The sequence below is a fragment of the Acanthaster planci genome, linkage group LG06 (assembly GCF_054643075.1).
Source record: "Acanthaster planci isolate LZ-2023a linkage group LG06, COTS_SCS, whole genome shotgun sequence".
In the NCBI taxonomy this organism is placed as follows: Eukaryota; Metazoa; Echinodermata; class Asteroidea; order Valvatida; family Acanthasteridae; genus Acanthaster; species Acanthaster planci.
In genome coordinates, this window is record NC_141782.1 from 21,368,241 (window position 1) to 21,383,569 (window position 15,329).

Below are 15,329 nucleotides of genomic sequence, written 5' to 3' on the forward strand. Positions count from 1 at the left end.
TGGACCTTGGAGCCAAAAAAAATTGCTTCACAAAAACAAATTGCCAGCTAAAATCTCACACGTGCGTCTTTCTTATGACTTTCTCTGCTGTATTTTTCTGCTTGTTGGGCCTCGATGAGGCGGTTTGAAGCATTTTCCTTCATTTTTCAGATCTGCATCTTCCGCCCATTGCCTCAGCCCGACGATTCGACGTCGATGGCCTGTACAACTTCACCACCAAGGTGGACCTTCCCATGAAGACCCTGTATATGAACCCGTTTCCTAGCCCCATCGATGCCTACGAACAGCTCCACCAACCCATCCTCCTGACACTGAAGTCAGCCCAGAAGTACTTCATCCCGGGACAGTCCATCGTCAGGGAGGAAAACTTCAGGTGATGTCCTTGACGTCAGTTCAAGGATTAGGCACACCCATCGAAACCTGTGATTTTCTTTGAGAACAAAGTGAATAGGATTTGGGTGAGGAAAGACTGGAAACTATTTTTAAAAACGTTAATAAACAATACCTTAGCACTGATAGTTTGGAGGCGGGAAAGGTATATTTCACTCACCAAACAGTTCCTCGTTCCATTAAATCAATCCACTAAAAAACAGCCCAAAACTGACTTTCAGAAAGTTTGATCAAAAATCACGTACGCTGATGGTATGACCTAGGTTTGAAAAGAAAACTGCCCTATTCCGTGCCTTCTTGGAAACAATAGTATGTGAGAAGTCACGTCATTTGTCTTTTTTTCACTCTGTATTGTATATGCTAAGAAATGTCAAAAGCCATGTTAATACTGAGCAAAAAGTGGTTCGTCCTATAATTGAAAATGAAACAAAGCAATAAGCTTCGATTAAGATTTTGATGATCTTTCCAAAAAAAATGTAAAACCGCTTGGAAAGAAATAAAAATGTTCTTCAGGTGTGGGAGAAAATTTTGGATTAATAACTAAATTCTTATTAATGAATAAAGTCTTAGTAAAATTTGCTGGAATCAAGAGTAATTTTTTGTGTGAGATGGGAGGCTATGTTAAGATATTTTTAGAGATCAACCTACCTCCACAAACTTATAAAACCTGAAGTTTACCTGTTACAGTTCATATTTAAAGTGCTTTAATGAAAGGGATATTTTTGAACAAATCTCATCGATTTATATTCATCAGGATGAAGCAGATCAATAAGTTAGCCCTTCAGATCTGTGGTGGGTGCTTTATTCTGTAAATAAACGTGAGAGTTATAAGATATACTAGCAAAGTGGAACAAATGAAGAACTTCTGCTTTGAAGTCAACTTCCATGCTCTATGTATTGTGCAGAGCAAAATAAATCCGTCCAGCTTTTAAGGTGTGAATAACTTGATTAAAACCTTTCCAACAGGCTGTGTATTGTGTATTTATATTGTATGTGCAGTTTTAATTTTGCGCAAAATTGTTAAACTCGCACCCTGCATTTGTACAGCATCAGTTGTTGCTGTGAATAAATAACTTGTATGAATAAAGCAATCATTACTGCCAGGTTTTATAATTGCTTGTTCATCCCGCATGTTTAGTGTATTACCCTCCCAGTTCCATCAAAGTCTTCTAGTGGTTTCATAAAATATGGGGGGGGGGTTGAGGAAGGTAGAGCTGCAGAAATATTACTTAAAAGTTCTTGATGCACCTTGAAAGTGTTTACAGAAGTGCAAGGCTCCTGCACAGTGATGGTTTTCAAGGAATCAGTTCCACCAGTTTGAGCAAGAAGAGGAACATGTATTCCGATTAGCGTGCTAAGAAAAGAGGGCCTCCATAATAAGAGCAGACGGTGACGTCCTTTGTAAAGCATACTAAAAATGATTTTAAAACCAATGCAATCAGCAACAGTTGACAGGAAACGTGATTTGATTTGTCACGGTTTATTTGCTTGAATGTTTCATGGAACATTGGGAAAATACCTCCAAATGACTGAGCAGCCACTAGGTCACGGTAAGATTTGTTACTGAGAATTCATAGATAATTGCGCAGCACATACAACAGTGGCAAGTCTTAGATCTATGCCACTTTCCCTTCGGCTCTGATCGTGCGAAGTAACTCTAAGACGGCTTGCTAGGTAGGATTGATAAGGCCTGGTCGATTTAATAACAAATGGTAACATCACGAAGTTCAGAGCCTACAGAGGCCAGATTGTTTCAGAGATTAAGGGAATTTGGTAAGTCACTGAATCCAGAGACGTACTTGATTTTCGGACACCGTTTTTGGACGAGAGCGCCAGCGGCCACTTACCGTTCTTCGCTTACCGTGGAATAGTTGTTGAGACACACCGAGACATTTCTTTAAATTTTGTTTACTTTTCAGTTATTAAGCCTTATCTGGCGATATCTTGATTAATTGTACCAGATTGGTGTAATTATATTCCGGCCGCCCAAAGTATCTTGCAAATAAATTGTTCAATTTGAGATGCGTGTTTTTCATTGGCAGAGGTAGGATTCATGGTAAATAAAATAATTACATGTACATGCTTCTCTAAAATAGTTCATTTCATTATCTTCTACCACTATGCCTAACTTCATTAATTAACATTTATTCATGAAATTCTAACGGAATTCCAAATGAACGGTACTCGGACTTGTTCATTTTTAGCCTTTGACAATAAGCAAATCCTTTTTTTTTTTCAATAAATGCAGTATTCATCAACCAACAACTGAACATGACAGGGAAGAACAAGGAGTTATGATAATCTCTGATCTCCAATGTGTCGGCACATCACTAAAATAGCTATTAGTAATGGGGTTGACAGCCTTGCGGGCACTAAAAGCATGCTTGCCTTCAAGTTCAAGACAGTGGCGCGGGCAAGTTTTTTAAAACACCTGGGTTGTATGTAGCGCCCTCTTTTGGTACCTCGAACTTCGAAAGTGAACCGGTGACCACATGCGTTTTGTACACACCATAATATGATTGCAATCGAAGCAGGGTACCAGCTGTGAGAATAACGGCCACAACAAATCCAATGAAACAGCATGGCAGCGGAGTTGAGCCCTGGAACACCTGCAAATAGGCACGAAAAAAGCCTCGGCTTACTCACCACGAAATTCGTCAATCTCTTACAGGAGGCTAAAGATGGGGTTCTTGATCTGAAAGTGGTATGTGAGGGGAGTTTGAGCGAGAGTGGAGATAAGATTAGGGATGTTTTCGTTGTTGGTTGGGTTGCTGGTTTGCTTGCATGTTGTATGCAGCTGTTGTCTGTGTATTGGAATGCGGGATGTCATTGTGTTTGCTCGGGATAGGCCTGCATGCGATCACACGTACACTACATGCACGTACACGCACGCGCGGTTTACAACAGGTGAACCGTAAATTCCGGGTTCGTTGCTGTCCCCTTTGTCTAGCACATTTTAAAATCAAATTGCAGATCAAGTCAAGGTTTTGTTCAGTTGAATGGCTTCACTTCCATCCTAAATAACAATTTCATGGCAATTTTTCTACTCAGTTAAGTACTTTGGTCATGAGAAACAGTTCCATATTTCATATACTGGTAAAGCCCATGGAGGAAGGACACAGAAGGAGTTTGAACTACCCCGGGCTATAACATCTGGCCGATTACCACTTTCTGGCATGCCCGGTATGTCCATAGCCAGAGCGCAGCGCACGCCTGCTACTCACCACCTGTTTTGCAACCATAAGCCCTCTTTCAGTCTTTGTACCCTCTGATCGTCGCCGCAATTTTTCGTTGGTAATCTGCATCCCTAAAACGTTTTGCACTGCAGTATAGGAAGTTGAATATTCATGCCATCATTGGTGCTTGAACCGATCTGACAACAACATCAAATTTAGTGCTTGCGTGGTTGCTTTTATTAGGCTGTGTACCCGAAGTGTTCATGTGCAGTTGTTGCCCTTATCAAACGCTTTCCTTTGGACTTCTTTTTGGAATAAATAGCCAAGCTGTTTGTAAGACTTTGTGTTTTGTTTGAATATTTTTTATTATGGCATTTGTACAAAGGCGTATTTCATGAGATTTCACGATCACTCCCTGTGATGAAATAGCGCATTTTGTTCCTAATGAACTGAGCTTTCCAGAAGTAGTGAAGATTTTGATGGCCAGTCTTAGCCAAATTCGTACCAAGTCTTTGCACACTGATGTATTGGACGGAGGAAACTAGAATTACAAACTTTGCATGGATAATGAAACAGTGTTTCAAAATTTAAAAAGTTTATTTATGATGGCAAAAGTAGGTCTAATATCAGGAATTTTTCTCTCTCTATTTCCTGGTCACATCGATAGTTTGTATTTAATTGCAAGCAAAAAAACTACAAGTATTGCCAGGATATTACTGGCCCCGCTTGTCCAGCTAAGATGCAGGCAGCAATAAGGCATTTTTGGAATGTTTTCTATTATTCGTCAGATTCGGCGGCGACCATCATTGGACGCTTTGAAGTGCCTGAGTTACAACTCCTTCTGTGTCCTTCCTCCATGTATAGCCTAGCCTAGAATTTTATACTAGAAATGACCATGTACAGCATAGTCCGAGTAACTTGGAGTGGACTCTACCAAGTCTACAAAGTGCTTTTTTTAACATTTGGACATGGTTTGGTGGTAGTTGAGTCCAAGGCTCTTCCATTATACCTTTGCTTCCATTAATTCTTTTCATTCTAAATAGCTCATTTGCTGTCGTACCCTGAATTAGGGACATGTATAAATGAGTGAGGGTGCTGTTTATTTGGAAACTCATTTTCTTAATAGGAAATTGTGATTAAAATTTGTCCTTTTTTTTGCCTGGCGTAGATCCGCTGTTTAATTTCCAATTTCAAAATTTCTGAAATTTCAAGTGAAGCCAGCATTTAATTCATTGAAATAAGGCAAGAATGAGAACAAAGGTTTTACAAATCCAGTAAGTTTGAGCCTCTCAGTTCACAATCCACACTTACTTTTGTGTACTAAATAATCACAGTTTGCTCTGCATTACAAGTGTACAAAAAGTCTCAAAACATTCCCGCATCAAATCTATTTTTTGTTGTTTTGCAGAGTCTGATGGAATCCAAAGTTATATAAAAATGTTTATCACATCCAAGATCACTTCAAAAATAAAAAAGACAAAAATATTTGAAAACTTTATTAGCCTCCGTACCTGAAAAAAAATCTTCTGAATTCACTTCCAAAATGGTCCTTGAACTGTCTAATGCATCCAGCCTAGGATTAAGTGAGAATCAGAGATTCCAATAATGATGGTAAGGTTTACTGACATGTGGGAAGAAAAGAGAAATTTCCCCTTCAAACCAGAAACGCTCTTTTCGTTGAGCTCCAAGTTGCCATCTTTTTTATTCAGCTGTTCAAACTGTACGCTAATGTACATGCACCTGGTGACGACGTCACGATGCCCCGGCTGAGCTAGCTGACCATTCGCAAGAAAGCATGTATATGCCGAGAACTGTTACCTGAGTAGTGCAACGGTCAGTAGCTAGCTATGACCACATTGAGTTGTGTAGCCGGCACCAAGAGCGTTTCTGATTTGAAGGGATAATTTCTCTTTTTTCCCCACATGTTAGTAAACCATACCATCATTGTTGGGATCTCCAATGTCATAGGGTTTGTGCACAGGATGTCAAGCATCATCCATGTATGGAACTCTTTCCCAGTCATGTCAGTGAAGGCAGTGACTTGGACCATGACATCATCAAATGGTTTGCTAATTTAGCAGCATGATCTTAAGTTGTTGTTGTTGTTGTTTTAATGGCACTTTCAGCCACTCAGGCAATTGGCGCCCTTAACTATATGTTTATTCATAACCTTTTATTAATCAACATCATGTTACGGACTTAAGAAGAAGGTCCAGTTTTAGACGTAGGAGGAAACCGGAGTACCCAGAGAAAACTTGCGAGAGCGAGTATTGAATGGAAACCAAATGCACACAAAGCCTGGGCCAAGCCGGGACTCGAACCCGGGCCTCATTGGTGCAAAGCGAGGAAAGAATCGCTACACAAACCCACTCCCCCTCATGATCTTAAACTTTTAAATGAAAGTTTCAAGGAAATTGGGTGCTAAGTGTCGATGTTCAGTACCACCAGTTGGCTTAGGCCGTACCTGAAACAAGCTTCTAGAGCTACTCCATCGTAACGTTTTACCCTTCAAGTTTTACTTATCGTTTTTGAGACTACACATGGAAGCAGTGTTTGAACTTTTGTTTAGGTTCAACAGTTTTCGTGTATTCTGCAAACCTCTTTACAAAGCAGCCTCGTTTCTTTCTTTGCTCAAACTGTGCTATCATCTGATCATATTAATGGGACAGTTGCAAATTTTTTTGATTACAGGCAGCTGACACATTAGCAGTACGACAAAAAAGAAGAATATATGATATCACAAATGTCTTGGAAGGAATCGGTCTCATTGAGAAGAAGTCCAAAAACAGCATACAATGGAAGTGAGTATAAACTTGGACACACTGTCTAAAGTTTCAACCCTAACCCTTTTAGATCCTTTGAAATCTACCCGGGGGTCGGCAGATGTCATCAGGATTGAGAAAGGTTTGTGCACAACCTCGCCACTATTTGTGTGAGACTTGACGCCCCTCAAAAGATACACGATGTGCAAAGAATTAGTTGCTAGTCTGTTGTGCCGTTGATAATTTGGGATGCTCCAGGAAGGTCGCCAGAAAACGTGGCCAGGAATGGAGAATTAGGAAAACCATCATCATGATTAATTTTACATTCCAAAGGTAAATGATGCTCCTTCCCTGAGAAATGGCAATTTGTCACAGAAAATTGACCTGTTCAACTTTCTATTCAGGTGATGTACAAGGGTTGTGGTGGGTACCCATTATTCCAAGACGCCACCCATAATGGCCGGTTCCATTTCATTTTGAGTCTAGTGGGCCAAACATTTTTGATAATCACAGTCCATCAGGGAAAAGTAGCAAGAGTGCCTGCTTGATGATCTCCCAATCTGATCCTCTCTCCCTAGGGGGGCAGGACCGGGCTGCAACACGACCGAGATGTCAGACCGTCTGGAAGTGCTGAAGGAAGAACTGCGAGAGATGGAAGACATCGAGGCAGAGTTAGACGAACTAAGGAGCAGAATACAGCAAAGCATAAGGAACGTCACAGACGACCAAGAAAACAGTAGATATCCTTTCTGTCAAAAACAACTCAATTGTTGAAAACATTTACCCAATCCCAATTGACCCAGTGAACCCAATCTTATGGCAGAATTGCATGGCTAATTGGGAGACATGTATTGCGTCAGGGCCTTGGAGTAAACGTTATGATTTTTACGCTGTTCCATTTGTAAATTCAAGCCTAGATTGTATGTGATATAATCCGTACTGCTTCAGGATACCATTTGCTCTGCCACAACATCATGTCAGGAATTGGCGTAGAATTTTGAATGATTGAGACAGTGGCCACCCCTCCAAGGAACACATATCAAGAAATATCATAGAAGTTTGGAGGACTGAGGCTGTATCCAATTTTTCCATGGAGGCAGCTGGAGGATTTTGAAGGACTGAGAATGCATGCTAGCAGGGCCCAGAAGGTTAAGTCAGTGTGGTGTAACGTGTCTCAAGGCGAGAGAATATGATGATTGATTTCCTTAACGTCTCCTGTACGTTGGCGTATGTCACTCATGAAGATCTTTGTAGATGTTTCAAAGGAGATACGTTACTAGCAACCCAAGCCCCATCAGGAACACAGCTACAGGTGCCTGTCCCAGAAACTGTAAGTACCTGGCAGTGAAAGACAGGATGCCTCACCGAGCTTGTTCCAAGACAATTCTTGAGACCTCTTCCACTCAAAGACGAGACTTTGGTTAGTGTGTGTTTTTTTTCTTACAGGGCCCAGACAACAAAAAACGGTACCAGATTCACCTCAAAAGCTACAAAGGTCCCATCTTTGTCACACTAGTCAACAAAGACGAGGCCAGCGACAGTCCGGTGGTTGTGCCTGTACCTCCCCACGACCTGCAGCCAGCGGTGCTAGGTGGGGGTGGGGTACCAGTCGGGAGTCGGTTGGTCCCTACCGACGCATTCCCTAAGGAGGAGTCCAGGCTAGCCCAAGCCAAGGCAGAGCCGGTAGCCAAAACGTCAGAGGTGTTACCGGTAGCCATCAAGAAGGAAACGGATGCAAATGGAACCAGCCCAGGTTTGTGGTTCACTTGTCAAGTTGATTCGGTTTTAGGGCCATGAAATACGACATTGAAGATTTACTTGCTTCAAAAGCTGTATTCAAGGTAGCTAAAGGAAAGCGTTGTGCGTAGGTCATGGCTGTGATCAGTGCACATTCCACAGAATTTCTCCAATCAGAGCTCAGAAGGATTTGTAGTCACCATCACTCATAGAGCAATAACAACAAGGCAACAAGCAGCGACAGTCATTTCAAGCCACTCACTTTCTGCTAATAGCAAATTATGCTTACTCTCGTCAAAGTTTTGGAGCACCACAACTTCCCAACACACTGTGCTCTGTGGGAAAAAAAGATTCAGAATTTCAGATGAACGAGAATACACTAAATTGTGAAACGTATATCGTCGAATGTGTCGTTGGTGTTTATTTAATCTTTTTTTTTTGGTTAGGCAGAGAGCCAAGACCAAGCAAAAACTCCTCAGATACCCGAAAGCTTGAGAGATTAAAATACCTGGATAGTAACCTTTCCCTTGAATTTTTCTCTGAACCTTTGCAGTAGATAGTTTGAAGGACATCCCTACTGATATGCTGTTTCAGCCTGGTGAAGATTCTTTCATGGACAGCCAGTTGTTGGACGACCTCATAGCTGGAGAATGTAAGTCTATTTTCCATCCAGCTTGTGAAATGGATTTTGTATTCAGTTCTAGCAACCCTAACCCCTCTGTGCCAGAACAAGAGATGCATGTGTTCTTACAAAGCAGCAGTGTTTTTGAGGTGAAGACACACCGTGTATTGGCATAGGTTGATGCACACTTGACATGGGCAGCAATGAGCACGAACGATTCGTTACTGTTGGAGTTAGTGGTCATTGCATTTGGGTCAGGCACCACTCTGTCTCTTCATTGCTGGTGAGGGGGTCCTTCTAGTCAGTGTTATACACAGATACATCTCTTGTTTTTAAAATGAATTTTTTTATTCATTACAGTTACTGTTTTGACGGGGTTATACCACATAATCCCACACATTAACCCTAACCCCCTGAGGGTTGCTGGCCCTAACCGTCCCCATTCACACAAAGTTAAACACCCATAGGGGACTTGGTGCACAGAGGCTGTTGGACTTTGTTTTTATGAGGTATGCCAAACCCAATGCAAAAGTCAGCTGTTATGGGCCTACCAGACCTATCCCCACAGAATTAAACACTTTACTACTGTTTAATTCTGTGTGGTTGGGGAAGGTTACGGTTAACTTAGTCATGGCTTTGCCCCACACTATCTGCTTCACTGAAAGTGCCCTCTCACCTGTGACAAACAGAAACCGAGACAGCAACAGACTTGGAACATGTTAACATGTACACTTCGCCTCCTATCTCTGTGCGGTCAGAAAGCGCGCATGTAAACCAAGCGATCGTGTTAAAGGTCTATAAACCTCTGTCATGGGGCAGCCTTCTTGGTTTTCTGCCATTCAAAGTGATGCAGCCAAACTGAGGCGGGAAGGAAAATTAGTCTGCTCCCTCTTATCAATATATGAAGTTGAATCACTGTTGCCAGTTGGTTTACAGGGTTCAAGACAAACTTTGCTGCATCAAGATAAGATGTTACAGACACTTGTGCATACTCTCCAGCTGGCGCGAGCGAACAAATACTCAGTGCGTCACTCAAGACGGGTGGTGATTTGACAAAAGAAAACTTGCTTGTCGTTTAGTGCATGGAGCCTCTATTTCCAATTGTAGAAAAGCCCTTCAGTATTCTGCAATAGCTGCACTATGTTTCTGTGATTGAGTGACCGTTACAGTGCATGGGCTTTGCTGTTTGCCATGGGTGAAATAATGCAACTCCTCTTTCCTTCATTGCAGCAGGTGACGTGCCGTTCTTGCGTCTCTCCCCGCCTCCTGGAGAACAAGACTACTACTTCAACCTAGACGACAGCGAGGGCGCCTTTGATCTGTTTGAGATTGACATACCGCTGCTCGCGTAGCATAATGTATTTTTTTTTAATTAGGAATTTAGCGTGGAGGGTCCATAGCTGAAATGAAATATCCTGAGGACGAGAACAGAATTAAAATGGGCTTGTGGTTTGGAGTAGACTTTGCACTGTGTGATGTCAGTGACGCACACATGCTGATACGTCATCCAGGCATTACTCAGGGGCTGTGATGGGTCTTTATATCTCTGACCTCTAGGAATATGTAAAACTTAAATTGGAGAATTTAGGACTGTCAGGATTAATGACCTCTGTGTTGTGATTCACGTAAGTAGGCGCTGATAGAAAAAATCGAGAGCTTACCGAAAGTCCTTCTTGAAAGAGCCGAAAGAGTACATTGCCCTTGCACATTTTCCACTGTGCCCCACCTTCATCGCGCTGAACACTTTTCAGCCTCACTGTTGTGTGCAACGGCAGTTCACACGACCTCAACAACCTGTAATTTTCTGTCTTACTATGCGCACTGATGATGGTTCCCCTTCATACCCAGAATACCTTGCAAAGGAAGCAAATTCCTACTTTGCTTGTTCAGGTTGTTTTCTGATGAGTGCTTATATTTGCAGTGTTGTGAAGCTTTTGTACCCTTGCTTGATTTGTTAACGATCATGTGGTTTTTTTACCTCCATGTTGGAATAAAAAGAGGCTTCACTTTGAAAACAGACTTCTTCCCATTGTTGGCACATGGTTTCTAAGGTATGACTTGTACATGTATTTACAGCGTAGGATTCCATTAAAGTGGTTGAAGCTTGCTGGTGTAGCCTCTCTGTGAAATTACTTGATTGGAATAAAAGAGAGGCTAGACATGCAAACCTTCCCAAGACACCTTCCCATCATTGCTGTAATGGTTGTTAAGGTTGCCAATGGTTGTACTGTGAGTGGCCAAAGCTTGTCAATGCAGCCTCTCTCTAGAATCACCATATTGAAATCGAAGTGAGGCTGCGGATGTAATTTTTCCCATCATTGCTGTCATGGCTGATACGGTATTCCATCCACTGTAAGTAGTCAACGTTTGCTCATGTGGCCTCTCTCCCAAACTGTCCATGGGAAGGGTTGACAGACTTTTGCCTAAATCATTCATTCAATTCATACTGTCCCAGCAGTGTCAAGTAGACTTCACTTCGGCTTTCACGTGACTGGACTTAGAGCGTGAACTACAGAGGGGGCTATTTAGCACAGTAATGTGGGCAAATAAAAGCCACTTTGGGGGATTATACATGTATACAAGAGAGGGGTTTGGTACCAGAGCAAAAGAAGCTGTTTCTAAATCGTGAATACCCTTTACTAACCAGAGAGGACGTATACATGTGTGTACTTGTTCTGCAGTGGGGCCAAACACATTATTCCACCTGTTTTGTGTGGCCAGGAAAATGGGGAGAGAAAGTGTTGCCACAGCTCGGTCCTAACTTGCCTAACCAAAGGAATTGTCCACTTTACCTGATGAAGCCCGCCCTGCATGACTGGTTTGCCCAAATTTTTACTCGACCATCAAGCTCACCTGTCCTCATTGCCTCACCAGGATGTCTTGGAGAAGTTTAAAAATACAGGAAGGCATAGCCTGTTACTGTGACTGGGGGCTTGATGCTTCTGGAAAGTTAAAGTTACAAAAAAACATAGCGTTAGTTTCTTGCACATTGGAAGGTTTGAGGGTTGAGAAGTTTAACTTTTAATCTTTGGCAAACTAGCTCCATATTTTGGCTGGATGGGTGAGTTATTTTTTAATATAACCTCCAACTCGAAAAGGGGGAACTCAACGGGTCCAAGTTTGTAAATGGAAATGAACACTGTTTCTGTAATTTGATAAGAAAAATCAACACAATGGTTTCTTGGAATTACAATGTACATGTACTGCAGATGTTTGTGACAATTCTTTCAGATTTCTAATTGTGTCTGGCATAATTTTGAATTGCAGTCCATCTGATGGAGCAATTTTTCCCCCATATTCTTGTACTGATCTGCAGGGATATTAAATGAAATTCAGTTATAAATTCTTTATGATGAAATTGTTTTTGAGATATGAAAGTTTTGTGTTGCATCCGAGGCCCCTTTCTTTTGTTTTTAGTTAAGTTTTAGTTTAAAATTTTAGTTGGTATGATTTTATTGGTATCAATTTTTTTTTATTCTTGGAGGCCTTTGGTTCCAAAAAACATTGGGAATGTTTTGTTTGCAAGGAATTGGATGTTGCCAAGGGTTGGATGATTTTCAGGAAAAAAGAAAGAATTTATTCGTAATACTAAACATCCACGGTTGAAATGTTCGTTGGAAGCATTCAAACAACACTAGAGTTTATACATGTACATTAAGGAGGTGAGAAACCCCACTTTTTTTACTGGTGAAACGCTCCCTGTAAAACAAATTCTTATGTACAAATGGAGAAGAATTAAATTCACCGAATTTGAAATGGAAGAGAGACCAGTTTGGGATTTATTTTCTGCGTCCAACAAGCACAGTTTGCTGACCAATCACACAAAAGCTCAACACAAAAGTATCCGCCGAATGCTGGAATTGGAAAAGCCACGGAGCTCCTTTTCATAGCTCCATGGAAAAGCAACAGGGATCTTACACCGTTTTCCTGCGTCTTGTATGTGAGTATCGTGCGTGTAACGGTTTTTCTTTCCCGCACCCAATTTTGCTGCACATTGTTTGTTCTTGCTTTGATTTCCAAAGAAAACATTTTCTCACTTGACTTCGTTAAACTTTAACAAAGCCGAAGCTTTCCAGCCTCTTCCACATATTTGCAGTGTGCGAAATTAATACAGGTACATCCCGAAAGATTTCACCATCGGAGAGATTCGAACTATAAATCCTTGTTCGCCGCGCCTTTGAAATGTAAATGTATGACTGAGAAAGAAGGTTTGTGACAAACGTGAGACTTATTGTGAAAAGTTTTCATTTTCACAATACAGATTAATCGAAACAGGCATGAAAAACTCGGCGGCTGATTTCCTTCGTGGTAATGTGATGAAGGCCCAGCAAAGTCATGTTATCGAATCGATAGATGACGTAACTATCTCATTATAGCTATATCGTGGTCTAACCTAATTTTCAACGGTGGAAACTTGGAAGTTTTTTAGGGCATATTGAGAGATGTTGGCACATTATTTTCAATCCCGTGGGCCGGAGACCTGGCTTTATTTTATTAACTACTGCTGCTTTAAAAAACGTGTCCGTGAAACCTGTTCAATAAATAGGTAGCGGCCCGCGAAGCCCGACAGTGGGGGGCCGGGGATGGGCGGGACGAAAATTTGGGCAGTTCCTCCTTCGTCCCATGTTTGTCAATAGAAATTTTTAGGCGGGTGCCTAAACTGAGCGAGCTTTTACAACTACTATTTGGTACGTGGAGGACTGGGTGTAATGCCTAATGTTCCTGTTGAGGGCGCCCAGAGATGACGTTTTTGATGCCACGAGTTTGGGGGCGTTTTACTCAGTATGAGAAGCGGTTGTTACCGGACCTATTTTTCCTTGTTTTATTTTCCAAAATTTGCCAATAGCAATGGTGGACGGTTTCATTTTTCATATTTTAGACATTTTCAAGGAATAAAGACGTCAAAAAATGAGATTTGGGCTTCAAAGATCTTTCATAAAAGTTGGCGAATTGATTTGGAGGTCAAAGATACAGTGAGGAGGTGATTGTCGGCCATTTTGACAAAAAGGTGAGGTTGGAGCTCATTGCCGAGATGAATTAATTCGGGGGGAATTGCTGGAATTTTAAGGCATTTTCTTACCTCTGCCGAAGGTATGTGTGACTTTAAACACGTTTTCTTCAAACTATGAAGTAAATTGTAGTATTTGTTGCAGTTTTGGGGATCTTCTTTAATGAAAGAAATGCACAAACCAAGGCAAGCCGTCGCGTCATGTCACGTTGAACCGGCTGCAAGTTTAGGCCTATCTTTTTTTATGCATGTCTGCATGGTCAGCAACGTGCAGATGATGAAGAAGCAAAATGAAACGGTACTTAACGAGCTGCAAATTTGTAAACTGAGTCCGGTTTTATCGGTACTTTCTGCTTATCCGACCAAATATGCTATTTGTTTGAAACTTACGCCAACCAGCAGACATGGCAGACCAGTCATTAGAAATAAGTCAACTTCAAGCATCATGCCAGACATTTACGCCTGCAGTTTTTTCCAGTTTGCAGAGCTAATGTTAGATTAGTCTACCAGTTTACAGTCATTTTACCCCTTGTCCACTTTGCCCCCGACTGCTTTGTCCCTAACCACATTGCCCCATTTCTATTTTGCCAGTTTGCCTCATTGCCACCTTGCCCTATCCTCACTTAGGCCTAGCCCCATTGTAATCTTCATTATATTACATTATTAGGCCTATCTTTTGTCAGTTTGTTAAGCTTTTAAATGTTTCTCCTCCAAATGTCCAAGGCAAAGGCTACAACATTGACAATTTTTCTGCCCAGCCAAACAGAAGGTTCTAATTAAGGCAGTTTGCCAAGGAAAATGTTACGAGAATTATTCATGTTCATCCTGACATGTGTAACACTGCGTCAAGCCTATCTGCCTATGCAATGTGGGCCACCAGTCACTTCAGTAAAATGCAGTGAAAGTCTGCAATGCTGCATACTGTAAGGAGTTTTTTATATGCTAAAAAGAGTTGTAACTGCACACACTGCATGTGTATAAATTTCACCAAAATGTCATTATCAAAATTTCAGGGGTAATTAGACACAACAAAGACATTACCAGGTTGTAAGAGATCGTCTGACTGGTATCTGTGGTCTGACACATGCAGTATTAACAGTAATATCAACCAAGAGTTACAGCAGCCCCAAGAGTGGCATAGATACCCACCTTGCTGTATCCCCGCAAGACGAGTATCCAGTCCACACTTGTGGGGCTACTGTAACTCTTGGTTGATATTAATAAGTACTGTTAATATTGAGTTTATATTGTCTGACAGCCTCAGGTGTCAGACCTCAGACACCAGTCAGACGATCTCTTACGGCCTGGTAATGTCTTTGTTGTGTCTAATTTCTCCGTAGTTCATGAAGCTTATGAAATGTTAAGACACTAAAAGTGAGTACAGTTACAAAAGGAAAATAAAAAGGAGAGACATACATTTGATTGGTTTCTGTCTTCTTTACAAGTCAAATCTGTTTGGAAACAGAGTCACAGAAGGAATGACTCAAATACTGAATTTTGAAATGTCGTAAACGAAAGGATTAACTTAGAAGACGTATGGGGATCCACAAAAGACTACGGGGATCCACAAAAGACTACGTGGGAAGCTTTGATGAAAGTTAGAGACTATAAGAGAAATTTTATTGTTTCTTTTA

At 41.4% G+C, this 15,329-nt stretch overlaps 3 protein-coding genes across 14 annotated transcripts in view; all 3 read left to right on the forward strand.

Moving 5' to 3' along the window:
• The window catches only part of LOC110987861 (WD repeat-containing protein 97-like), a 30,882-nt gene extending 29,379 nt beyond the window's left edge, over positions 1–1,503 (forward strand). For all 8 annotated transcript variants that reach the window (XM_087138164.1, XM_087138171.1, XM_087138168.1 and 5 more), the window contains one exon: positions 151–1,503. In XM_087138164.1, coding sequence (XP_086994290.1) covers positions 151–377 — 227 coding nt within the window. In that variant the 3' untranslated portion in view covers positions 378–1,503. The remainder of the gene's footprint in view (positions 1–150) is intronic.
• Positions 1,504–2,932: 1,429 nt separating this feature from the next.
• Positions 2,933–12,448, forward strand: LOC110987867 (transcription factor E2F5-like). 2 transcript variants are annotated; one of them, XM_022250992.2, is made up of 7 exons: positions 2,933–3,094; positions 6,258–6,367; positions 6,907–7,068; positions 7,550–7,658; positions 7,775–8,081; positions 8,619–8,717; positions 9,921–12,448. In XM_022250992.2, exons 1-7 carry the CDS (start codon positions 2,972–2,974, stop codon positions 10,037–10,039), a joined length of 1,029 nt encoding a protein of 342 aa, XP_022106684.1. In that variant the 5' UTR covers positions 2,933–2,971; the 3' UTR covers positions 10,040–12,448. The 2 variants fall into 2 exon arrangements, with proteins under 2 accessions (XP_022106684.1, XP_022106683.1); XM_022250991.2 differs by having other exon boundaries at positions 2,934–3,094; positions 9,918–12,448.
• Positions 12,449–13,638: 1,190 nt separating this feature from the next.
• The window catches only part of ap1g1 (adaptor related protein complex 1 subunit gamma 1), a 32,491-nt gene continuing 30,800 nt past the window's right edge, over positions 13,639–15,329 (forward strand). For 2 of the 4 annotated variants that reach the window (XM_087137638.1, XM_022250979.2), the window contains exon 1: positions 13,639–13,778. The gene's annotated coding sequence lies outside the window, so the exon portion shown is untranslated. The remainder of the gene's footprint in view (positions 13,779–15,329) is intronic. The other 2 variants (XM_087137640.1, XM_087137639.1) reach the window with 2 other exon arrangements.